The 25,405-nt window shown below is 39.8% G+C and overlaps 3 protein-coding genes across 5 annotated transcripts in view; 1 reads left to right on the top strand and 2 right to left on the bottom strand.

The window, feature by feature from the left end:
- The window catches only part of LOC133933734 (protein prune homolog 2-like), a 16,435-nt gene extending 6,253 nt beyond the window's left edge, over nucleotides 1-10,182 (top strand). Inside the window, exons 5-15 of the mRNA XM_062380930.1 lie at nucleotides 630-1,142; nucleotides 2,613-2,701; nucleotides 3,193-3,414; nucleotides 3,640-3,819; nucleotides 4,554-4,653; nucleotides 4,999-5,130; nucleotides 5,301-5,387; nucleotides 5,665-5,763; nucleotides 7,427-7,468; nucleotides 8,640-8,672; nucleotides 9,193-10,182. Of these exons, the coding sequence (XP_062236914.1) occupies nucleotides 630-1,142; nucleotides 2,613-2,701; nucleotides 3,193-3,414; nucleotides 3,640-3,819; nucleotides 4,554-4,653; nucleotides 4,999-5,130; nucleotides 5,301-5,387; nucleotides 5,665-5,763; nucleotides 7,427-7,468; nucleotides 8,640-8,672; nucleotides 9,193-9,223 (1,528 nt within the window). The 3' untranslated portion in view covers nucleotides 9,224-10,182. The remainder of the gene's footprint in view (nucleotides 1-629; nucleotides 1,143-2,612; nucleotides 2,702-3,192; nucleotides 3,415-3,639; nucleotides 3,820-4,553; nucleotides 4,654-4,998; nucleotides 5,131-5,300; nucleotides 5,388-5,664; nucleotides 5,764-7,426; nucleotides 7,469-8,639; nucleotides 8,673-9,192) is intronic.
- A 15-nt stretch (nucleotides 10,183-10,197) lies between these two features.
- On the bottom strand, nucleotides 10,198-13,796 carry LOC133944370 (beta-1,3-galactosyl-O-glycosyl-glycoprotein beta-1,6-N-acetylglucosaminyltransferase-like). 2 transcript variants are annotated; one of them, XM_062381951.1, is made up of 5 exons: nucleotides 13,344-13,478; nucleotides 13,161-13,270; nucleotides 12,957-13,050; nucleotides 12,379-12,783; nucleotides 10,200-12,286 (listed from the first exon to the last, which is right to left on the bottom strand). In XM_062381951.1, the coding sequence occupies exons 2-5, from the start codon at nucleotides 13,208-13,210 to the stop codon at nucleotides 11,801-11,803; spliced, it is 1,035 nt and encodes a 344-aa protein (XP_062237935.1). In that variant the 5' UTR covers nucleotides 13,211-13,270; nucleotides 13,344-13,478; the 3' UTR covers nucleotides 10,200-11,800. The 2 variants fall into 2 exon arrangements, with proteins under 2 accessions (XP_062237934.1, XP_062237935.1); XM_062381950.1 differs by having other exon boundaries at nucleotides 10,198-12,286; nucleotides 13,161-13,796.
- Nucleotides 13,797-14,924: 1,128 nt separating this feature from the next.
- LOC133944344 (beta-1,3-galactosyl-O-glycosyl-glycoprotein beta-1,6-N-acetylglucosaminyltransferase-like) lies at nucleotides 14,925-18,785 on the bottom strand. Of its 2 annotated transcripts, XM_062381949.1 has the most exons (5): nucleotides 18,292-18,416; nucleotides 18,109-18,218; nucleotides 17,905-17,998; nucleotides 17,327-17,731; nucleotides 16,455-17,234 (listed from the first exon to the last, which is right to left on the bottom strand). In XM_062381949.1, the coding sequence occupies exons 2-5, from the start codon at nucleotides 18,156-18,158 to the stop codon at nucleotides 16,749-16,751; spliced, it is 1,035 nt and encodes a 344-aa protein (XP_062237933.1). In that variant the 5' UTR covers nucleotides 18,159-18,218; nucleotides 18,292-18,416; the 3' UTR covers nucleotides 16,455-16,748. The 2 variants fall into 2 exon arrangements, with proteins under 2 accessions (XP_062237932.1, XP_062237933.1); XM_062381948.1 differs by having other exon boundaries at nucleotides 14,925-17,234; nucleotides 18,109-18,785.
- Nucleotides 18,786-25,405: the final 6,620 nt, after the last annotated feature.

The following is a 25,405-nucleotide window of genomic DNA, read 5'->3' on the forward strand; positions in this document are numbered from 1 at the left end:
GTATGTAACATATTTGGATCTTGTTGTTGTAATTGTTTTGAATATGCTGTATATCAAGCAGACCTTCTACTTTCATACAGCAGATGAGTATTACACGGTATGAATTTTTTATGAACGTGAATTTATATCTAGGTGTTAAAAGAACGTTGTGGAATAGGGTGTTCTTTAGAAACATAGCAGAGACCTTTGACAGACCCATGAACAGGTGAAATCCGGTGCCGAATACATGTGTTTTAGCTATATAGTGATAAAGTGGCCAGTTAGGCTTGGCAGAGGTAAGTGCTCTCCAACGGTCATTATAACTGTTAATGCAGCCATCATGCCACCTGTCTTTACTGAGACATTGCTGTGATTCCTAGATCAGGGTATTAAAGGCAGGAATGTACTTAACATCACCCTTGTGCACATGCATGCAAAACTAACTAGGCAGGGCCCACTCATAATAACACTGCTCCACTAAGCTAATAGATAAAAAACGAAACCCTCATCTGGTAAACGTTGGGTTTTTGACCACACCAGTACTCAAACAACTCAATAAAAAAGTGCTTCCACAGATACAAAAAATTCCCATTTGTATAAACAAATCCTAAATTCATTGAATTTTCCCTCTGCCCTTATTCCCCTGGAAGAAGACATCAAGATGTGTCATCCCAGCCAACCAATGAAAATGCTGCATATCAGTGGACAGGAAGTCACGATGGGACTCAGGGTCAGACCCAGTATGGCTACAACTACCATCATGTTGACCAAAGAACTGAAATCCAGACTATGCACTCAACCTGCGTAGAAACCAAATCTAACAGCCAGTTAAACACCACAGCTGTCTACACTGAGTTTACAACTGATCCAGCAGCTATTCCATGTGGGTCTGACCAGACTGAGAGCTACTATAAAGCTGGGGTTAGCGCTGAGTACACCCCGGATGATTCCAAGTTTCATTACTTGGCTAAAAACCAGTATGGAGATGACTTCTCTCAACTTCAGTGCCCTCAATATCAAAGTGATGGCCAATGTCATTATGAGATGGACCATGCTCAATACCAGTTGGAAGAACAGCCATTCTACCAATCAGACGTCCAACCCGAGAGGGAAGATCATGCACGGTACGTGCCGGAGGGATACGTTCACTCTCTACTGTCAAGGTGAGCTTTAACTAATACAGATTTAAGTTGGACTTTCAGAAAGTTCAAGGTTCGGTAGCACAGTGTAACACTTAAATAATACTGTCTAAGATTTCATTATTTCCTCCACTGGTATCAGCAAATGCCAAATTTGAGGAAAAAGCTTTTCTAAAAACAGTTGTTAATTAAAAGTGAAATCAGTCATATATAATTTTTACATATCGTGTAATTCTTCACTGCATCATATTAAAGGATTGAAGAAGCAGGGGTGTATCTATTTCTAATTAGACACAGGGGAAACATGAGGAACAGGTACAGGCAAGAACAGGGAGGCAGTAAACAGGACATAGACAGGAAGTCAAGTTAGAACCGCACGAGGAAAAAAGTTTCAAAATAAAAACAGGAATATACAGAACTTGAAAAGAAACACAGGATAAGTCTTAAACAAAGTGTCCACAAACAAAACCACAAAAAAAAAAAAAAAATAGACCTAGACATAGACCTGTAAAGACATGGTAATTTATCAGTTTTAACGAAAGATCCCAGTGAGTTGCATTATTTAATTTGTCGACATATATTAGAATCTAAAAGTCTGAATATCTCATCTTTAATATTGAGGGAATGTTTGATACTAGATTGGTTTTGTCTCAATCATAAGTGAAATCTAAAGTGTAGTTCGGGAATCACTATTCAGTGAGCGGTAATATTATACATGAGAAACAAAAAGTTGAATTGTTCCTCATTAGCATATTCATCATGGTGTTTTTCCCCACTTTGTACTTCAGATGACCACAGCCCCTCTTTGAGATACACAACCTTCCACTGTGTTTTACTCTGTGTGTGTGTGTGTGTGTGTGTGTGTGTGTTTGCACACATCACACTTTCCATAATGAAGTAGTCATGTGACTTGATAGTGGAAAGAGTGGTTCAGTCACTCGTGCTGGGAGAAAACAGAGTGAGAGGAAGGTAGGTATCCTGAGATTTTTTAAAAGATGAAACACACCCTTTGTGTGTGTGTGTGTGTGTGTGTGTGTGTGTGTGTGTGTGTGTGTATGTGTGTGTGTGTGTGTGCGCGTGTGTTTCCTCATATTTATAAGCATTTGTGCTGGATTCTCTGCCCTGCCTCTATTGTTAGCGGGCCTTATGCTAATCAGAGTCTGTTAAAAGGGGCTTTGGTAGGGGGAGGCAGCAACACAGCTCAGTATTGTTTCCTCAGCCCACACGTGCAGCCTGGGAAAGAAGCAGTGAGTCGCTGTCTGTCCGTCTGCTTTGTCACTTCTGTAATCTTTTGTATCTGCTGTGAGATGAACATATTTTAAAATTAAACTTTCTCCCTCATTCAATGTCATGGGAAAAGTGAGGTTTTCTGTCGATGATTTTCTTTGGCTTGTTTGGCCCAATACTATGTGTAGCTGTGCCTATGGTGGCAGTGGTGATAGCAATGGTGATCTATATTGTGGCTCATTATTGCCTCTCTGTGCCTCTGAGCAGACACTCCCCACAGAGGGACGGGGCAACAGGGATGATGATGAAGATGGCTTCCAGTGAGGAAGCTGCTGAGGAGCTGGATAAAGGAGAAGGTAAATATATCGCAAGATAAACTACACCTACTGTAAATTGCCTCAGTTATTCACTGTGCAATTATAGTGCTGGTGATATTTGTTGCACCCTATTAGTAAAAGATTAGATGTTAAGGCTCAACAGTCTAATTTTAAGATGAATAGCAATATTTAATGTTTGGGGGGGAGATTAAAAAAACAGTTTGAACTTGTTTGAGTCATATTTAAGTTGTCTAAAAGTGATATTTAACATCTTTTAGGAAGAATACTTGGATTAATTGACAAATGCGTATCATAAAGAGAAATGCAGTTGGTGTACTCAACTAAATACTTATTACTTACTTATTATTGCTCATCAATTTACAAAAACATAGGTACTGATGTAAGTTAGGTAGCATCATGTAATGCATGCATATATGATGATCAAGGCCGTAGATCTGCAACCTTTCTCTACAAAAGAATAAGATATTTATAAAAAGAGAAAGAAAATGACGCCATCTCTCTCTGAGCAGACCCAGCCTCCTCGGCAGATGTGTCAGGCAGCTCTAATCAAAGGCGAAAGTTGGCCGCGCCGCCATTGAACGTGTCGCTGGACCACAGTGAGGGGTCCCTTCTCTCAGAGGACGCTCTGGACACAGAGGACGAGGCCTTGGATACTGGAGACGACCTGGACATCAACATTGATGAGCTGGACACCCCTGACGAGGCAGAATCACTGGAGATGACCAGACATGGTGAGACAGACGCCTGAAGATACAGTATGAATACGTCTAAATGCACACAGGAGATGACAGACTCTTCTCTTTTACAGTATGTATGTGGCAGCATCCATCGTTTTCATCAATCTGATTTAGCTCAGGATTTCCTTTTGTTTGTGCCCTGTCGTCTTGTAAAGCCTATACAACTTATACATGACTGGTCATATCTTTATCTCTATGTATCACCCATGTCACAAACAGGGGACTCAGAAGAGTCTAATCTGGCTGCAGGAGTAGCTTCAAGTTACGTCACCGCAGGGCACAGTTCAGCCGAGGGGAGCAGGGAAAGCCGACTGTGGAGGAGCGTGGTGATTGGAGAGCAGGAGCATCGCATTGATATGAAAAGCATCGAGCTGTACAAAAGAGTCATTTCTCATGGAGGTAGGCGTGCTACCACAAAAGCTAAAATCCATAATTTCACCAGGACTATGTGTCTCATAACTTTGGATCTTTTAATCTCTGTTGATGTCTTTATTCTCACTTCTCCACATTAAATATTATATCTTCTAACTTGTTTTTGTCACTCAGCCACTGTCAAACCAATACAGATTGTGCTTAATGATTGAACTGATTTAAATGAGCCTAGAAATTTGAATGTCCATCAACTCAAAACAAATCTTATAGACACTACACAGTCAAAGACTGGTTCATAGCATTATAAGAGTGATGGACCATCCCTTGGCTTATTACATAAAATAAATGCACCTAAAAGCAATCGACATGTTGACATCAAAATGGAAGCTATAACAAGTACCTGTAAGCTGTTGCACTAAAAATGAGACCCATGTTAATATTAGATGCGCCCTTGTTAATTGGATCACATTTATTATTCATTTTCCTCTGATGTCGCGCTCAGGGTGGGAAGCTCTAATGCTGTTTAGACAATAGATTGTTTAAATCTAGAGGCATTCAACCTCTTTCCATTGTATCTTACATGATACAATGGAAAACAATATATATTTCTGAGACACAATAATTTGAGCCTCAAAGTAAAATGCACAGCAATTAAAGCATCTTATCCGACACTAAATGTTTTCTGTCTATCTGTCAATCACAGTTCTATGTGCACTGCATGTGAGAGCCCACTTTGATTGTCCTGTGTTTCTTGTTTTCAGGTTATTACGCGGAACAGAATGCCATCATTGTGTTCGCAGCATGTTTCCTTCCAGACAGCGACTGTGACAATTACAGTTATGTCATGGAAAACCTTTTTCTGTAAGTAAAGTTTTACTACATGGCTCAAGCACATGTGGACGTGCAAACATTACAACCCCTCACATCATTCTACAATTAACAGAGTCCACTCTTCTGTCAAGGCTTCCCACAAGGGGGCAGTGCAGTGTTGAAATAGAAGATGCCTTTACTGAACTCTTGAGTGCTGAGTTGCAAGCTCTCTTTTATATGAATTTATCATGACCTGCTGTAGGATTAGTACTACCATAAATGAAAAGGAGAGGCCAAGCTTCAATCAATTAACAAGAAAGTTGAATTTGAAATGAAATGTTACTTTCGGTTGAAGACTTTCTCCTATTAACTCTGTTTTCTGTTGTCTGTGTGTAGGTATGTGATAAGTACATTGGAACTAATGGTGGCAGAGGATTACATCATTGTTTATCTGAACGGCGCCACACCTCGCAGGAGGATGCCCGGTTTTAGCTGGATGAAAAAGTGTTACCAAATGATAGACAGGAGGTAATACCCATACAAACAAGTGCAATGCAAATGTAAAGAAGGAATCATTTTCTGATACTGTTGTGGTTAACACAAATTTATGGTGTATAGTCAATTTGGAGAAAGGCCAAGTGTAAAATAGCTCCTACTGATCATTTCACAGCTCCTCTGCCTCTGCTCTTGTCCCACAGACTAAAGAAAAACCTCAAGATGTTCATCATTGTTCATCCTTCCTGGTTCATACGGAGTATGCTGGGAATAACCAGACCCTTCATCAGGTTTCACTGTTGTCCTTTAAGTTTAAATGACACTGCTGTTGAAAACATTTCAGCACAGGATTAACAATCAAGAAACCCTCTTAATAGAATATCCATGTTTGAATCTATTAGCACTTGACACTACAAATTGAATTGCAGAAACTTTAATGGCCAAACTATTTCTAAGAATACATTTTTGACTAGTCTAGAAATCCAGGAACCAACATACCCCATTAAAGTGTTTTTTAATCAGATCACGTAAGCAGTGAAACAAACCTTTCAATTTTTTTTTCTACAGCTCCAAGTTCAGCAGTAAGATCAAGTATGTGAATAGTCTGCGGGAGCTTGGAGAAATCATCCCAACCGAGTACGTTCACATTCCACCCAGCATTATCAAGTAAGTACATCTGACAGTTTGATTGATGAGAGTTCAGATAAGATGTTTCAGGAAACTGTGGGGTAACATCTTGTCAACCGTCATTGATGGTGGTTTTTAAGGAATGCTAAAACCAGTCTGGTCAGTTTAAGGGTGCAGTTATTACCGGTTTGTGAACAATAGAAACCTTTCTTCACAGCAGCCGTTAATGGATGTTGATTTTTATTTTTTTTCATCCAACACATACCTAACACATACAGTATAAAGTAAGTCATATAAATGCATATATGATGAATGTATTGTCTGGATTTTTGATATTTGTGTGTGTTTGGTCTTTCCTTCCGTAAAAGTATTGGCTGTAGTCAATGACAAATACTACAGTTTCTGCTGTGATCATATTTTTAATAGACCAAAAATTGATGGCAATTTTCCTCTAACATAATGCTCTAGGAATGGAATGCTTTTATGAACAGAATAAACCTGCTTTATCTGTAATGAAGATTTTATAGTTTTTCAAAACTGAATTTGTTTCCTTACTGTTCACATTTGACAATGCCAGGGGGCTCTCCCACACACAGCCAAGGACAAAGATGTCGCTTTTCAGCATTTTCATTAACTCAAAACAGAAACTTATAAACTCTCAAACTCAAAGCACACAGCACTTCCTGCTGGCCCGTCAGCTTTGCAGCTCAGTGTCTCTCGTGTCTCTGTCCCTCGTGTCTCTGTCTCTTGTGTCTCCCGTCAGGCAGCTCAGCCGCTGCCTTTAAACCAGAGGACGTATCAGCTAACAGCTCCCACCTGCACCTGATTGATCCTCTGGTGCTAGTGAAGGTGCTCTCCCAGCCACCTACACAGTGGCTTGAATATAGGTTGAAATGATTTACTTAACCACGGTTTTATTTTTCATACATTACGTTTGCGCTATTTCAGACGCCTAAAGCATTCAACACAATCTTCAGACCCAAATTATAACTTTTCAAAATAAAAGCACTGTACAAGCCTACAGTTCAATATAAAACAAGCCCTATGCTTTTACTATAAAGCCAACCTTTTAAAACAGCTGCAGGCCCCGCACTTTCCTGGGCCACTAATAATACACTTGTGTGAAGCCGATAAGATTTGTGTGATATATGTTTGTGTAATGCTCAGTTTACACCAACACAAAGGTTTGTTTCAACACTTTACCACTGGACTTAGCATTAGCATTAGATTACAGGCTTGAATCAAGTGCATTTTAGTCTTGTATGAATTTGTCCCAGAGGCGCATTGATATTTCCGGATTAAAAAATCTTTTCCACTATATCAGGTAACAGTATTATTATTGATGTGAGTTAGAAAGTGGTTGCCAAAGTTAGCTTCTGTCTAACAGGGCCCTCTGTCCCTCTAGATTTAGTCTTTTCAGTTGCTGATAATTTAGGAAGCAGTGAAATGCAGTGTCAGTTTATCTGTGTTTACCTGACTTATAAACCTGGATCACAGCAACACATTATGATTCTTTTCATAAAAGCATTTGATCTTCCCACCCTGAGCATGATGTCAGAGGTTAATGGCCAAGGTGTGCATACGATCTATAACCTTAGTCAAAAACTACACTAAACAAACAGTAAACAAACATAATGCAATATTTTATTCCAAGTGCCAAATTTGCATTGGCATGTTTATACATCTTTCACTCCGCCCAAAGGTATGACGAGGAGAGTGGTAAACAATGGTTCGCACGCAAGAGGTAATTCGGCATTGATCACTATGTTGTCTAAAAGTCTTTCAGAATTTTTTTCTCAAAGCTGCTGTTAATTTTCATAAACTGGGACTAACCTTCTACTGACCTCAGGCTGCCTCCCTACCCAACACAAAGAAAGCCGGACACTGATTTTCTGTTTGTGTTATGGATTCCTGTGTAAACTCTTTCATCTCACCCCTCATCTGTGACACCATAATAAAAATCATCTATAACCTGAGGAGGCTTGCACTAAACACATAGTCACTCCTAACCACAGATATTTCACTGCTAAGGAATTTAGAGGAAATGTATAGTGGGACAGACAAACTAGAAAACATTAACAACTATTATTGTAAAGGGACTGAAGAGACCACCAGCACAGACTGGACTTTGTAACAATTGAGAAGAATAAGGGGTTTAGTATTAGATCTGCATCTCAGCCTTTAGTGAGATAAAATAATAGTTTTTTCCAATCCTACACAGCAGCTGTGTCTCAATTCAGGATCTGCATTGTTAAACGACTAAATTTGCAGTCATATTGGGTCACAGCAGCACGACTAGTCTGTCCCATCTTTGACGGCTCAAAGAAATGCCTCCGCAAATGTGTCCTTTATCCCAGTGAAACCAGTGAGACCACCAGCACAGACTGGACTTCTGTCCTTGATACTTTTTGCAACACAATTTTCCTGTAGAGACGACAGTCATGTACACAACTACTGGTGTCTCAAGTAAACATTACAACACTGACAGTCTCTGGAAGATTTAACAACATGCAGAATATGGTACATGGGGTTTAATGTATGATTCCTTCCAACGGATCCGGTGTATGAAGGAAAAGGGATCTGTTGAACTCTCTGAAACCCACAAAACCTCAGTGCAAATAGATGAAAAAATGAAGTCTGACTCATTCTAACTTTATCCCTGTTCATTACGCAAGAGGCCATGCTAATTTGTTTAACATCATGCCTTGTTTCACTGAGTATGTGTCACAAACTACACACATCAACCCCCTTAGTGTGAGATATAAAAACACTCTTGATAGCGCTGCAGTGGAAATACAAGAGAGAGCACTAATCTCTAGCAACTGCATGTGGACTGACAATGTGGCCGTGCCCGTCATTTGTTTGACTCCTTCACTAACCTTTGCTCTCTGCCTTTCCACCCAATGCAAATCCAGATTGGATACAGATTTGCAGGAATCAGCAGCTAAGTAAGTAGTCCTCTAAGACAAGGAAAGAAAAAGAAAAAAGTTCACACGTTAAAAATGTTTATCCAAGCCAACAGTTTGGCTGACAGAGCGGAGATAAGGAAGTTTTCACATCTCTGCTTTGACACATTTCTTCATTGCCAGTACAACAGTGTCATCACTATGACCTGAGTAACTTATCAAGTCAATTCATCCTCAACCTGAGACCGGTGAATGAGACCTTATCATGGACTCTCCATGCTGGTCTGCTCGCCTCACAGAGACATTTTCCAAACAATTCAAAGCTAAAAAGGAATGTGCTGGTCAGTAAATCCTCGCCTAGTTTCTGAGGTTTGGTTCTCAGATTGTTGTGTGATGTAGTGGAATGAAACATAATCGATGGTCGGCTAAAAACATGATCGTAATCAACCTACTCACAGCAAACTCACTACTGTTCAGTTGCAATATTTATACCTTTGTTTGAAATATTTTCATTCTAAAGCCAAAGATTCTACTATTCTTTCTGTCGTCTTCTCTCGCTCAGAGCCGACAAGAAGGGGAACTCGGCCGTTTGACAGAAACAAGACACCTGACTCCTGGCTACTTTCTCCCTGCATTGTGCTGTATTCTACCACAGCATGACTGACTATGAGCGGCCCTGCAGCATGACGTTCGCGGCACTAGCAACAGGCTGGAAAAGAATAAGCAGTGGTACAAAACATCAGGCGACTGCTTGTTCAGTGAGGGAGGTATTATCTCCTCTCACTGGGTGCTAAACATAATCCTGTAAGTACAGTGACTGTCACTGTTCTGTACTACTGTATGTTACACAGCACTTGATTGTGTTCCCAATTTATTAGTTTCTGGGGGGGTTTCTTCATTTTTTATTAAACTGTTTCATTCTTCTTTAATTCACTTTGGAGGAATAACTAAGAGAATTGGTAATAACACAGTAATACGACAAAACAGTAGTTGTAACACTGCCAATCTGCTCACAAATACACATTTTACATACATACACATATTATACTGTACTGTAGTTTGGTCAATAAACTGTAACATTGCAGGAAATAGAAAATCTAATTTCAGACACTCAAGGTTTACAAATGTATGACCCACAGTTACAAACTGCAGGCTTGAATTGGAATTTTAAATGTGTGGATACGCTGGTCAAATTTCAATTCAAGCCTGCAGTTTGTAACGATATGAAACAGAAAGTGAAAGCTGCTTTTTGAATAGTTTATTATATAGGTATCACATCCTAAACTTGTCTTATAAACGCTACGAATTGGCTATTCTGTTAGCATTGTACATCACTGTGAACATTCTGGGGATGTCATAAAGGCAGTTCCCATAGCTGCACTGATTTGTTGCATGCCTTCAGTTGCATCCTCACTGATTACTCTGATTTGATTACTCACTCAGATGTAGAACTGTTGACTAATGTTATTTTAATCATATTTGTCTGGTGTGTGTGTGTGTGTGTGTGTGTCTGTGTGTGTGTTTGTGTGTGTGAAAACAATTTGGGGAGTGATCAGGGAATATTATGTTAACTGATGGTTGGACAGGGACAGTCGGTGTGTGTCTACTTTTATTTTTTCTTTGTTTTATTTATAAATATATTTGTGTCTTGCAAGATGTTGATCTGTTGTACAACATGTAAAATTATTTGTTTCATTAAAGGTTTGTTCGTCCTCATCAGTCTTTAAAAAAAAGGTTTCACATGAAAGTTTTACCAGCGCGAGCAAACTGGGACAATAATTGTAGCCGGGAATTTTACTCCATCCCAAGCCACCTTATCTACACAATACGCCAGTCTTTTAACTGTGCAGACTAAACCTAATTGTAGATGTAACTGTTACCAGACTAGTTATAAACTTGGTAATTATTTTCTTCAAGGAGGAACGTTCGACAAATTACAATGTTTTCAAGGTATGTTATTGTGTACTGTTATAATATTAGTGTAGAGCTGTAACCCCCAGATAGGGGTGGAGGGTGCTATTTGGCACTGAAAACTTGAAAAAAGCAATACTGAAGAAGCAGGAGTAGATGAAAATGTTTAGCATTTCATTAAAAACAAGGTTCTACAACAGAAAGACAGGAATATTCCTGGGAAATGCAAAAAATAACTAAATCATACCAGAGAAAGAAAAAGAGAAAAACAAACTAGAAAAATCTGCAGCCTCACCAAGCTGCCAACTCCTGTCTCCCCCCCCCTCACTACTGACTTGCTTTATAGCCTCACCAGCCTGGAACATACAATCTGTGCTGGTAAATATAAGGTGAGCTGAACAGAAAGACAAAGAGACACCACACTAGACCACGTTTGGACCCTGGTTTACTGCTGACCTATCAATTCAACCTATCTGCAAAAGTTCAGCAGATAAATGCAATAGGTCGACTGAAATGTCTTCTAATGCAGCACCCGTCATCCATTCTTTGTCAACTCCAGCCCCTCCTTTCTCAGAGACCTTATCCTACACACCTCTCCCTGATCGACCTGCTGATCTGACCCGATTCACAGATCTGGAAAAACAACAATCAAACAGAGCAACATCACAGACATAACAAAATCAACTGTCAACATGTATATGCTGTCAAATAATTCAACACACAACTCAAAACCAGATTATCTACATAATTGAATTGATAATCAAAATTTGAATTATAATAAAATGTCAAAAAAGGGAGACAGCGCCTAGTGAAAATGGGGGCGAAAGCTCCCTGTTCACAATTACTATTATCATATTATTATCTTTGGCTGCTCTGTGCATCGCAGAGAGACGTGGTTACGTTGGTGGTCCTGGTTGCTATATTATCGCTGGTCAAGGAAAGCCGGAGCAACCATCAGGCCACTGGGAAATGTCCAATTTCTTCCCATATGCAGACTGCCATTACAGGATTTTTCTTTTTGGCTTTTGAGTTGATTATTTTAATTGTTACACTGATAAACTGCTCAAATAGCAGTAATACGACTGAATAATATATAATGCCACTGATGAAACATTTAATTTGTGTTCATCACTCTAGAATTATAAATAAATTTAAAATACATCTTGAAGTGAGATCACATGCTGCTACATGACCTTTCCCTGTATTGATAAAGGTTTGAATTGAATGCCCTTCTCGGTTGCTGTGAACCTCCAATATATCTATTGTAGACCAGACAGTGCCCTTTTTCTTAGATATTTCTCCAAACAGTAGACAGCAACGGGCTCTGTGTCTATGTCAAACTTGTTGGCAAAGAGGTGATGCTGCTTGAGCATCCACTTTAAGTCTCCAGCAGCATTTACGCATATTGCCCTGACATGGCTGCCTTGACACTCTGGGTACACCGCGTCTGGTGAATCCTGCGACCCCTCGTGCCACTGCCACTTCACCAGGCGAGCGATGGCATTAGCGTCTGACATGTCATATTTCCTGTGGGACCGTGTTGAGCCAGGAACTCCGGGCATTCTCTGAATGGTTGCCCAGAACATTTCATCAGGACTGTAGGTGTCTTTGGCCCAATCCATCAGTGCCAGCACTCGGCGGTCCTCCAACACACTGCGGATGAAGCCCCGGCTCACCACAAAGTAGGCATTTCCAGACATTATGGTGATGTTGAAGGGAGGAGGCTCATTTGCCTTCCCTGTATCCTGAGGGAGTAAAAATTGTGAATTAATGTTAAAGTGATGACCAGTAAGTTCTATTGTTAACTTTATAAATATATGTTATTCATAATAGGTACCTGGATTCTTCCATCTATTACTTTGTGTGCATTTCTCACTCTCCACACCTTTCCTGCAGGCATTTCTTCTGACTCTAAGCTGTTCCCGCCCCTCAGTGAACGCAGTGTCCTTACAATCTCCAAGTTGGTTTTCAGAGGGAAATCTTGGCCACAAAGGTTGATGATGTATTTCCATTGTGTGCTGCTGTTATAGAGATCCGCCATACAGTTAAGGTCAGCCTGGACACGTGACCAGGCCGCATAGACCACATCAACAGGCTGACTGACCAAGAAGATGTTCGGGAAGCAGTCAGTAATTGCCCAGATGGCAAAAAGGACAGAGGATTCTGCCTTTTTGTCCACATGGACACAATATATATTTTGAGGTGCGTAGATGGCTCGCAGCAGGCGCTCAAAGTTCTGCACCTAAGAGCATATACAATAATATATTAATAATGTATCCATTTTGTGTACTTGAACATAACTGAAATTCACAAGCGGTGGTGAAGAGCTCCTTTGATTGATGACTTTTAAATAAATTGTTTACTCCACTTTTAAAGTTTATTTTAATTAAAATTCAGGCTTTATAATCTGAATACCTTATGATGCACAACCATAGAGTATGCCAGGGGGAAGTCCTCTTCTTCCTGGCTCAACGGAGATGTTAAGTATTTTCTTCTTAATTTGAATGCACTGTAAATAAACAATATTAAACAAAGAACTTTCAGTGATCTAAGTGAAATTCAATATTCAAATATTGGCAAAGTAAAACGTCTAAAATCTGTAGTTTACAAGCAACACACCTGCAGTCTTCGGTTGCATTCATGTAATGTTCATCAGGGATGTGAACCATCTTGTGGAAGTCTTTGTTGATGGTCAGTAATATGGCCTGCTCCAGTGCCTCCCTCTCTCCCTGCAGGATAGCTGAGCAGTTACACACTTTCTCTGGGCTGTCATCAGAGTCTGTATACTCCAACCAGCTGTACCTGAGAACTGAGCTGGGATTCAAGCCTGGTTCACTGCATGTTAGTAGGGAGAGGATCCATAGTGATCCCAGTGCAATGGTGAGCTTCAGGAGCAGTAGAAATCTGCGTCGTTTCAGTAGCCTCATTGCGGGAGAGGAGTAACTGTTACTAGGTATTTTTTTAATGGGAGTTATGGATGTATTTAATTGGTGTCACTGAGTCAATTTCTGTGTAGATCAAAGATTACATGAATCTAATTATTAATGACTGCCTGAAACATTACAATATCCTCGGTACTTGCTCAACTGAGCTGTTTCTTAATAAGTTCAGACTTTTGGTAGATGTTCCAGTTATTGATACATTCTGTGGTTTGCTGCACACCAAGCTATGTTTTCTATAGAGTAATGTTTAACCAGTTGTAGATACGACCCATCTGTTGTAGATCCAGGCAGTTCCTCTGCTTGTTCTTGCTCCTGTAAGAGAAGTGATAGAGACAACCTTTCTTAGCCACACATTTTCTAAGGATAAAGTTCAAAGATGACAATGGGCGTCATTTGCTAACAGTGCAAAAGCTGTGCTTAAACCGTACGCACGAACATTTGAAGCACGGATATGGGATTCATCAAAATGCTCGTACCTAAATTTGTTCTTACTCTGCGAAACAAATTCGGAACTTCCTTTGACCATGCATACGCAAAAATGATGAAGGCCTCTCAGTCCTAAAAAATGTAAACACACTCTTTTAACTAAATGCTTAGTATATCAAACTCCATTTAAAAAAAAAAAGTTGTTATGCATTGACCAGATGTATTTATTATTTATCTCTATAAAAACCTGCTGAATTCATATTAGTGTTTCTGGATAAACAGGGCGTGGCTTCTTCTGTGTGAGAGAGAGAGAGAGAGAGAGAGAGAGAGAGAGAGAGAGACTGACAGAGAGACTGACAGAGAGACTGACTGACTAACTGTGCTGATAATCACATGCAGGCACATGCACAGATAGACCCATAGTGGTGCTCAAGCCCTGCCCCTTTTGCCCTAGATGAGAAAAGTGCCCTTCTGCTGGAGCCCAATTTTTTCTTCATTCATCAATATTTAAGAATAAAAATGACTCCCTATGTCATCATTTCCTCCCAAATGTGTTTTGATATCTGACAGGGCATTGATTTGAGTTCTTGTGAGAGTTTCACCCCCACATACTCCGCGGCGATCAAAAGCGACTTATATAAGTGCATTCAACCATGAGGATACAAACCCAGAACAACAAGAATCAAGAAAGTACAATTTCTTTAAGAAAGCCAAACTACAAAGTGCTGTAAGTAAGTTCCATTTAAGTGCTACTAAATTGTTTGTTTAAACTTTTATTCAAGGTATAGTCATATACCATATCACCCATCTTACTTTATTAATTTATGACAAGATTTACTTTAATCTCTGTCAACTTTATTTTCTTATTTTTTTTTTATCCTATAGATTACCATGTGTTTGAGGGAAAAAAAGTTGGGTCTAAAACTCTGAGACCACTTTCAATAATAAGTGTAAAGCAAACAGAATGCATTGTTGAATATATGTTAATGATACAACTCATTTATATTTTTTAATTAATCAAAACAGATCTGAGAGGTGAAAGCACAGTCATTTAGTAGGAACTTAGTTCAGAGAGAATTCATGAATTAATGCTCAATTACTTTGGTTGAGCTGAAGAGTAGAGTAGATAAATAGGTCTTACCTGTGTCTTTACCAGCAGCACATCAGATTAAAGTTGTATGTCTCTGACTTCATCCTATACCTCTCCCCTAAAGTTATGTGATCAGACCGGTTGGATGCAATTGTTCTGGTCTACCCAATAGTAGGAAGCAAAACGTCCTGTGTGTGCTTGGCAAAATGAAACCATGTATCCATGACTCAAATCAAAGAATGGATGACACAGGAATTAACCTCAGACTTGTTTTAAGTGTAAAAATGCCTGAAAGATGCTTAAAATGTCACAAGAATTTATTTTATTTTACTTTCTAAAATTGCAAATAATCTGCATTATAACTCAGATCCCAAACTGAGGTATAATGCATTTTTTAGAATAAAATATTGCTGGAAAACTGCATTGTTGGAAAGAAGCTTCATCAACAGGATTTAAGAGCTGAAGTAGAGTCTGCTGGTTAACAAAGCTTAGCAATCACACTTGAACTTTGCTCTAACTCAGTGATTTTTCTGAAGGTAAAGTTTTACTACGTGGCTCAAGCACATATGGATGTGCAAACATTACAACCCCACACATCATTGTACAATAACAAGCAGGAAGTTGCTGGATTAACAGAGTCCACTCTTCTGTCAAGGCTTCACACAAGGGGGCAGTGCGATGTTGAAATAGAAGATGCCTTTACTGAACTCATGAACGCTGAGTTGCAAGCTCTCTTTTATATAAATTTATAATGAGCTGCTGTAGGATTAGCACTACCCTTGATGAAATGGAGAGGCCAAGCTTCAATCAATTCACAAAAAGTTGAATGCCTCAAATGCCTGGAACAAACAATCTGTGCTGGTAAGTATAAGGTGAGCTAAACAGAAAGACAAAGAGAAACCACACTCAGGACAAGACCACGTTTGGACACTGGTTTACTGCTGACCTATCAATTCAACCTGTCTGCAAAAGTTCAGCAGATAAATGCAATAGGTTGACTGAAATGTCTTCTAATGCAGCACCCGTCATCCATTGTCTGTCAACTCCAGCCCCTCCTTTCTCAGAGACCTTATCCTACACACCTCTCCCTGATCAACCTGCTGATCTGAGCCCATTCACAGATCTGGAAAAACAACAATCAAACAGAGCAACATGATGGACATAACAAAATCAACTGTCAACACGTACATGCTGTAAAATAATTCAACACACAACTCAAAACCAGATTATCTACATAATCGAATTGATAATCAAAATTTGAATTATAATCAAATGTCAAAAAAGGGAGACAGCGCCTAGTGAAAATGGGGGCGAAAGCTCCCTGTTCACAATTACTATTATTATATTATTATCTTTGGCTGCTCTGTGCATCGCAGAGAGACGTGGTTACGTTGGTGGTCCTGGTTGCTATATTATCGCTGGTCAAGGAAAGCCGGAGCATCCATCAGGCCACTGGGAAATGTCTAATTTCTTCCCATATGCAGACTGCCACTACAGGATTTTTCTTTTTGGCTTTTGAGTTGATTATTTTAATTGTTACACTGATAAACTGCTCAAATAGCAGTAATACGACTGAATAATATATAATGCCACTGATGAAACATTTAATTTGTGTTCATCACTCTAGAATTATAAATAAATTTAAAATACATCTTGAAGTGAGATCACATGCTGCTACATGACCTTTCCCTGTATTGATAAAGGTTTGAATTGAATGCCCTTCTCGGTTGCTGTGAACCTCCAATATATCTATTGTAGACCAGACAGTGCCCTTTTTCTTAGATATTTCTCCAAACAGTAGACAGCAACGGGCTCTGTGTCTATGTCAAACTTGTTGGCAAAGAGGTGATGCTGCTTGAGCATCCACTTTAAGTCTCCAGCAGCATTTACGCATATTGCCCTGACATGGCTGCCTTGACACTCTGGGTACACCGCGTCTGGTGAATCCTGCGACCCCTCGTGCCACTGCCACTTCACCAGGCGAGCGATGGCATTAGCGTCTGACATGTCATATTTCCTGTGGGACCGTGTTGAGCCAGGAACTCCGGGCATTCTCTGAATGGTTGCCCAGAACATTTCATCAGGACTGTAGGTGTCTTTGGCCCACTCCATCAGTGCCAGCACTCGGCGGTCCTCCAACACACTGCGGATGAAGCCCCGGCTAACCACAAAGTAGGCATTTCCAGACATTATGGTGATGTTGAAGGGAGGAGGCTCATTTGCCTTCCCTGTATCCTGAGGGAGTAAAAATTGTGAATTAATGTTAAAGTGATGACCAGTAAGTTCTATTGTTAACTTTATAAATATATGTTATTCAAAATAGGTACCTGGATTCTTCCATCTATTACTTTGTGTGCATTTCTCACTCTCCACACCTTTCCTGCAGGCATTTCTTCTGACTCTAAGCTGTTCCCGCCCCTCAGTGAACGCAGTGTCCTTACAATCTCCAAGTTGGTTTTCAGAGGGAAATCTTGGCCACAAAGGTTGATGATGTATTTCCATTGTGTGCTGCTGTTATAGAGATCCGCCATACAGTTAAGGTCAGCCTGGACACGTGACCAGGCCGCATAGACCACATCAACAGGCTGACTGACCAAGAAGACGTTCGGGAAGCAGTCAGTAATTGCCCAGATGGCAAATAAGACAGAGGAGTCTGCCTTTTTGTCCACATGGACACAATATATATTTTGAGGTGCGTAGATGGCTCGCAGCAGGCGCTCAAAGTTCTGCACCTAAGAGCATATACAATAATATATTAATAATGTATCCTTTTTATGTACTTGAACATAACTGAAATTCACAAGCGGTGGTGAAGAGCTCCTTTGATTGATGACTTTTAAATAAATTGTTTACTCCACTTTTAAAGTTTATTTTAATTCAAATTCAGGCTTTATAACCTGAATACCTTATGATGCACAACCATAGAGTATGCCAGGGGGAAGTCCTCTTCTTCCTGGCTCAACGGAGATGTTAAGTATTTTCTTCTTAATTTGAATGCACTGTAAATAAACAATATTAAACAAAGAACTTTCAGTGATCTAAGTGAAATTCAATATTCAAATATTGGCAAAGTAAAACGTCTAAAATCTGTAGTTTAAAAGCAACACACCTGCAGTCTTCGGTTGCATTCATGTAATGTTCATCTGGGATGTGAACCATCTTGTGGAAGTCTTTGTTGATGGTCAGTAATTTGGCCTGCTCCAGTGCCTCCCTCTCTCCCTGCAGGATAGCTGAGCAGTTACACACTTTCTCTGGGCTGTCATCAGAGTCTGTATACTCCAACCAGCTGTACCTGAGAACTGAGCTGGGATTCAAGCCTGGTTCACTGCAGGTTAGTAGGGAGAGTATCCATAGTGATCCCAGTGCAATGGTGAGCTTCAGGAGCAGTAGAAATCTGCATCGTTTCAGTAGCCTCATTGTGGGAGAGGAGTAACTGTTACTAGGTATTTTTGCAATGGGAGTTATGGATGTATTTAATTGGTGTCACTGAGTCAATTTCTGTGTAGATCAAAGATTACATGAATCTAATTATTAATGACTGCCTGAAACATTACAATATCCTCGGTACTTGCTCAACTGAGCTGTTTCTTAATAAGTTCAGACTTTTGGTAGATGTTCGAGTTATTGATACATTCTGTGGTTTGCTGCACACCAAGCTATGTTTTCTATAGAGTAATGTTTAACCAGTTGTAGATACGACACATCTGTTGTAGATCCAGGCAGTTCCTCTGCTTGTTCTTGCTCCTGTAAGAGAAGTGATAGAGACAACCTTTCTTAGCCACACATTTTCTAAGGATAAAGTTCAAAGATGACAATGGGCGTCATTTGCTAACAGTGCAAAAGCTGTGCTTAAACCGTACGCACGAACATTTGAAGCACGAATATGGGATTCATCAAAATGCTCGTACCTAAATTTGTTCTTACTCTGCGAAACAAATTCGGAACTTCCTTTGACCATGCGTACGCAAAAATGATGAAGGCCTCTCAGTCCTAAAAAATGTAAACACACTCTTTTAACTAAATGCTTAGTATATCAAACTCCATTTAAAAAAAAAAGTTGTTATGCATTGACCAGATGTATTTATTATTTATCTCTATAAAAACCTGCTGAATTCATATTAGTGTTTCTGGATAAACAGGGCGTTGCTTCTTCTGTGAGAGAGAGAGAGAGAGAGAGAGAGAGAGAGAGAGAGAGAGAGAGAGAGAGAGAGAGAGAGAGAGAGAGAGAGAGAGAGAGAGCGAGAGACTGACTGTGCTGATAATCACATGCAGGCACATGCACAGATAGACCCATAGTGGTGCTCAAGACCTGCCCCTTTTGCCCTAGATGAGAAAAGTGAATAAAAATTACTCCCTATGTCATCATTTCCTCCCAAATGTGTTTTGATATCTAACGGGCATTTATTTGAGTTCTTGTGAGAGTTTCACCCCCACATACTCCACGGCGATCAAAAGCGACTTATATTACAATATAATATTCAACCATGAGGATACAAACCCAGAACAACAAGAATCAAATAAGTACAATTTCTTTAAGAAAGCCAAACTACAAAGTGCTGTAAGTAAGTTCCATTTAAGTGCTACTAAATTGTTTGTTTAAACTTTTAATTTCAAGGTATAGTCATATACCATATCACCCATCTTACTTTATTAATTTATGACAAGATTTACTTTAATCTCTGTCAACTTTATTTTCTTATTTTTTTTTATCCTATAGATTACCATGTGTTTAAGGGAAAAAAAGTTGGGTCTAAAACTCTGAGACCACTTTCAATAATAAGTGTAAAGCAAACAGAATGCATTGTTGAATATATGTTAATGATACAACTCATTTATATTTTTTAATTAATCAAAACAGATCTGAGAGGTGAAAGCACAGTCATTTAGTAGGAACTTAGTTCAGAGAGAATTCATGAATTAATGCTCAATTACTTTGGTTGAGCTGAAGAGTAGAGTAGATAAATAGGACTTACCTGTGTCTTTACCAGCAGCACATCAGATAAGAGTTTTATGTCTCTGACTTCATCCTATACCTCTCCCCTAAAGTTATGTGATCAGACCGGTTGGATGCAATTGTTCTGGTCTACCCAATAGTAGGAAGCACAACGTCCTGTGCGTGCTTGGCTAAATGAAACCATGTATCCATGAATCAAATCAAAGAATGGATGACACAGGAACTAACCTCAGACTTGTTTTAAGTGTAAAAATGCCTGAAAGCTGCTTAAAATGTCACAAGAATTTTTTTTATTTTACTTTCTAAAATTGCAAATAATCTGCATTATAACTCAGATCCCAAACTGAGGTATAATGCATTTTTTAGAATAAAACATTGCTGGAAAACTGCATTGTTGGAAAGAAGCTTCATCAACAGGATTTAAGAGCTGAAGTAGAGTCTGCTGGTTAACAAAGCTTAGCAATCACACTTGAACTTTGCTCTAACTCAGTGATAAACTTTACAAAAAGTAACAATGAGCAAAACTATTTGACTGAATATCACGTTGTGTCATTCACCTCAGGAATAGAATCAGAATCAGAATCAGAATGTATTTATTGCCAAGTAGGAATTTGCTCTGATTGTTGGTGCATACAATGAACGTAGAACATAAAAAAATACAAACACAATAAATACAACACACATAAGAAAAGCAATAAAAAGAAACAATATATATTTACTCACTTTTTATTTCTTATTTACTCACTTTTTCTAATATTTATGCAAAGTAACATTTATTTAGACATAAACATATCTAAATAAAATATATATAATAGATAAAAGATATAAAAAGTGAAGTAAAAAGTGAAATGCAAGTCAGTGAACAGTAATGCAGTATAATATAATATAATATAATGTGTTAATTTAACACATCCTTGAGGTGTGGGGGCGGAATAAAAGTCAAATTCAGGTGGGGGTCCCGGGCATTGTTGATAATGCCAACTGCAGCCGGATAGAAGCTGGTCTTGTGGCGGGCGGATGCAGAGATGGCAGATTGCAGCCGATCACCTTCTCAGCAGAACGGATGATACGCTGCAGCCTCCTTTGTCGTTTGCGGTGGCATCAGCGAACCAGATGTGATGGAGGATGTGAGGATGGAGTCGATGATGCAGGTGTAGAAGTGCACCATCATTGTCTTTGGCAGGTTGAACTTCTTCAGCTGCTGCAGGAAGTACATCCTCTGTTGAGCCTTTTTGGTGAGGGAGCTGATGTTCAGCTCTCACTTAAGGTCCTGGGAGATGATGGTGCCCAGGAAGCACCCTGAGAGACTCCACAGTTGTCACTGTGGAGTCTCTCAGGGTGATGGGGGTGAGTGGGGCTGGGTTTCTTCTAAAGTCAACAACCATCTCCTCCGTTTTCAGCGCACTGAGCTCCAGGTGGTCAGATCACACCAGGTCACCAGATTGTCAATCTCCCACCTGTAGGCGGACTCATCTCAAGGCAGAGCTGAAGTCCACAAACCGGATCTGGCGTAGGTTCCTGAGTAGTCCAGTTGCTGGAGGATGAAGCGAAGGGCCATGTTGACTGCATCGTCTATAGACCTATTGGCTCTGTAGGGAAACAGCAGGGGGTCCAGGAGAGGGTCAGTGATGGCTTTGAGGTGACACAGCACAAGGCGTTCAAATGCCTTCATCACAGCAGAGGTCAGGGCGACAGATCTGTAATCTTTTAGTCCCGTGATCTTTGTTTTTTTGGGTACAGGGATGATGGTGGAGGTCTTGAAGCAGGCTGGTACGTGGCAAGTTTCCGGTGAGGTGTTAAAAATGTCTGGGAACACGGGAGACAGCTGATCAGCACAGTGCTTCAGGATTGATGGAGAGACAGAGTCTGGCCCGACTGCTTTGCGGGGGGAACTGTCTCCTGAAGAGTCGGTTGACGTCCCTCTACCAGGATGGCCAACTCTGTTTTCTATTGTCCGTGTGTGTAGGTATTTGATAAGTAAATTGGAACTAATGGGGCAGTGAATAACATCATGTTTATCTGAACGGTGCCACACCTCGCAGGAGGATGCCCGGTTTTAGCTTGATGAAAAAGTGCCACCAAATGATACACAGGAGTTAATACTAACACAAACAAGTGTAATGCAAATGTAAAGTAAGAATAATTTGATGATACTGTTGTGATTAATACAAATTTATGGTATATAGTAAATATAGTGTAACATTTAAATTTGGAGAAAGGCCAAGTGTAAAAGAGCTCCTACTGATCATTTCACAGCTCCTCTGCCTCTGCTCTTGTCCCACAGACTAAAGAAAAACCTCAAGATGTTCATCATTGTTCATCCTTCCTGGTTCATACAGAGTATGCTGGGAATAACCAGACCCTTCATCAGGTTTCACTGTTGTCCTTTAAGTTTAAATGACACTGCTGTTAAAAACATTTCAGCACAGGATTAACAATCAAGAAACCCTTTTAATAGTATATCCATGGTTGAATCTATTAGCACTTGACACTACAAATTAAATTGAAGCAACTTGAATGGCACAACTATTTCCAAGAATAAAGTTTTGACTAGTCTAAAAATCCAGGAACCAACATACCCCATTACAGTGGTTGAATCAGATCACGTAAGCAGTGAAACAGACCTTTCTAATTTTGATTTCTACAGCTCCAAGTTCAATAGTAAGATCAAGTAAGTGAATATTCTGCGGGAGCTTGGAGAAATCATACGTTCAAATTCCACCCAACATTATCAAGTAAGTACATCTGATAGTTTGATTAATGAGAGTTCAGATCAGATGTGTCAGGAAACTGTGGGGTAACATTTTGTCAACCGTCATTGATGGTGGTTTTTAAGGAATGCTAAATCCAGTCTGGTCAGTTTAAAGGTGCAGTTATTACCTGTTTGTGAAAAATAGAAACCTTTCTTCACAGCAGACGTTAATGGATGTTGATTTTTATTTTTTAATCCAACACATACCTAACACATACAGTATAAAGTAAGTCATATAAATGCATATATGATGAATGTATTGTCTGGATTTTTGATATTTGTTTGTGTTTGGTCTTTCCTTCCTGAAGAATATTGGCTGTAGTCAATGACAAATACTACAGTTTCTGCTGTGATAATATTTGTAATAGACCATAGTCACGTGGTGGCCATTTTCCTCTTACATAATGGTCTGGGAATGGAATGCTTTTATGAACAGAATAAACCTGCTTTTTCTGCAATGACGAGTTTATAGTTTTCAAAACTGAATTTGTTTCCTTACTGTTCACATTTGACAATGCCAGGGGGCTCTCCCACACACAGCCAGGGACAAAGATGTCGCTTTCAGCATTTTCATTAACTCAAAACAGAAACTTATAAACTCTCGACTCAAAGCACACAGCACTTCCTGCTGGCCCGTCAGCTTTGCAGCTCAGTGTCTCTCGTGTCTCTGTCTCTCGTGTCTCCCCTCAGGCAGCTCAGCCGCTGCCTTTAAACCAGAGGACGTATCAGCTAACAGCTCCCACCTGCACCTGATTGATCCTCTGGTGCTAGTGAAGGTGCTCTCCCAGCCACCTACACAGTGGCTTGAATATAGGTTGAAATGATTTACTTAACCACGGTTTTATTTTTCATACATCACGTTTGCGCTATTTCAGACGCCTAAAGCATTCAACACAATCTTCAGACCCAAATTAATAACTAATAATTAATAATTATTATTGATGTGAGTTAGAAAGTGGTTGCCAAAGTTAGCTGCTGTCTGACAGGGCCCTCTATCCCTCTAGATTTAGTCTTTTCAGTTGCTGATAATTTAGGAAGCAGTGAAATGCAAGAAAGTGTGTCAGTTTATCTGTGTTTGCCTGACTTATAAACCTGGATCACAGCAACACATTATGATTTTGTTCATAAAAGCATTTGATCTTCCCACCCTGAGCATGATGTCAGAGGTTAATGGCCAAGGTGTGCATACGATCTATAACCTTAGTCAAAAACTACACTAAACAAACAGTAAACAAACATAATGCAATATTTTATTCCAAGTGCCAAATTTGCATTGGCATGTTTATACATCTTTCACTCCGCCCAAAGGTATGACGAGGAGAGTGGTAAACAATGGTTCGCACGCAAGAGGTAATTCGGCATTGATCACTATGTTGTCTAAAAGTCTTTCAGAATTTTTTTCTCAAAGCTGCTGTTAATTTTCATAAACTGGGACTAACCTTCTACTGACCTCAGGCTGCCTCCCTACCCAACACAAAGAAAGCCGGACACTGATTTTCTGTTTGTGTTATGGATTCCTGTGTAAACTGTTTCATCTCACCCCTCATCTGTGACACCATAATAAAAATCATCTATAACCTGAGGAGGCTTGCACTAAACACATAGTCACTCCTAACCACAGATATTTCACTGCTAAGGAATTTAGAGGAAATGTATAGTGGGACAGACAAACTAGAAAACATTAACAACTATTATTGTAAAGGGACTGAAGAGACCACCAGCACAGACTGGACTTTGTAACAATTGAGAAGAATAAGGGGTTTAGTATTAGATCTGCATCTTAGCCTTTAGTGAGATAAAATAATAGTTTTTTCCAATCCTACACAGCAGCTGTGTCTCAATTCAGGATCTGCTATGTTAAACGACTAAATTTGCAGTCATATTGGGTCACAGCAGCACGACTAGTCTGTCCCATCTTTGACGGCTCAAAGAAATGCCTCCGCAAATGTGTCCTTTATCCCAGGGAAACGTAGGCCCCCGTTGGGTGGATCCTTCCCGGCCCAACCTATCCCAGGATGCATTGTGCTTCAGTGACTAACCTCAAAGAGGAAATGGTGCAGACAAGTAACGAGAGACATTCAGTGCCTGAGTATCAGACTTCACTACAACTGAACATCCAAAATTATACATGTAAAAAAAAAAAAAAAAAGAGCCAATTAAAACCTGCTTGGCCTGTCCGACTTCAGCTCTGTTGCTCAGCAACAGCAATAAGAGTAGTACAAGCTGGTGACACTGATCACGGAAAACTTGTATAGACCACGCCATCTCTCTACATGGCCCACAGAGGAGGTGGTTGTGGGCCAGGTGGGTGGTGTCCCTTTCGAAGGATGCAACCCCTGAATTGAGATAACAGCTTTGGTTACTTTAGGGTGTTGTCAAATTTAACAAAACTGTGATTTGTTGGTTGAGGTTACAAAAAGATTGAGCACGGCTACAAGATAAAAGCTGAACTGTGTACACACAACCATTCACCTTGATGCCCTCCTTGATACTTTTTGCAACACAATTTTCCTGTAGGGACGACAGTCATGTACACAACTACTGGTGTCTCAAGTCAACATTACAACACTGACAGTCTCTGGAAGATTTAACAACATGCAGAATATGGTACATGGGGTTTTATGTATGATTCCTTCCAACGGATCCGGTGTATGAAGGAAAAGGGATCTGTTGAACTCTCTGAAACCCACCAAACCTCAG

This window comes from Platichthys flesus, chromosome 3 (genome assembly GCF_949316205.1).
Source record: "Platichthys flesus chromosome 3, fPlaFle2.1, whole genome shotgun sequence".
NCBI lineage: Eukaryota > Metazoa > Chordata > Actinopteri > Pleuronectiformes > Pleuronectidae > Platichthys > Platichthys flesus.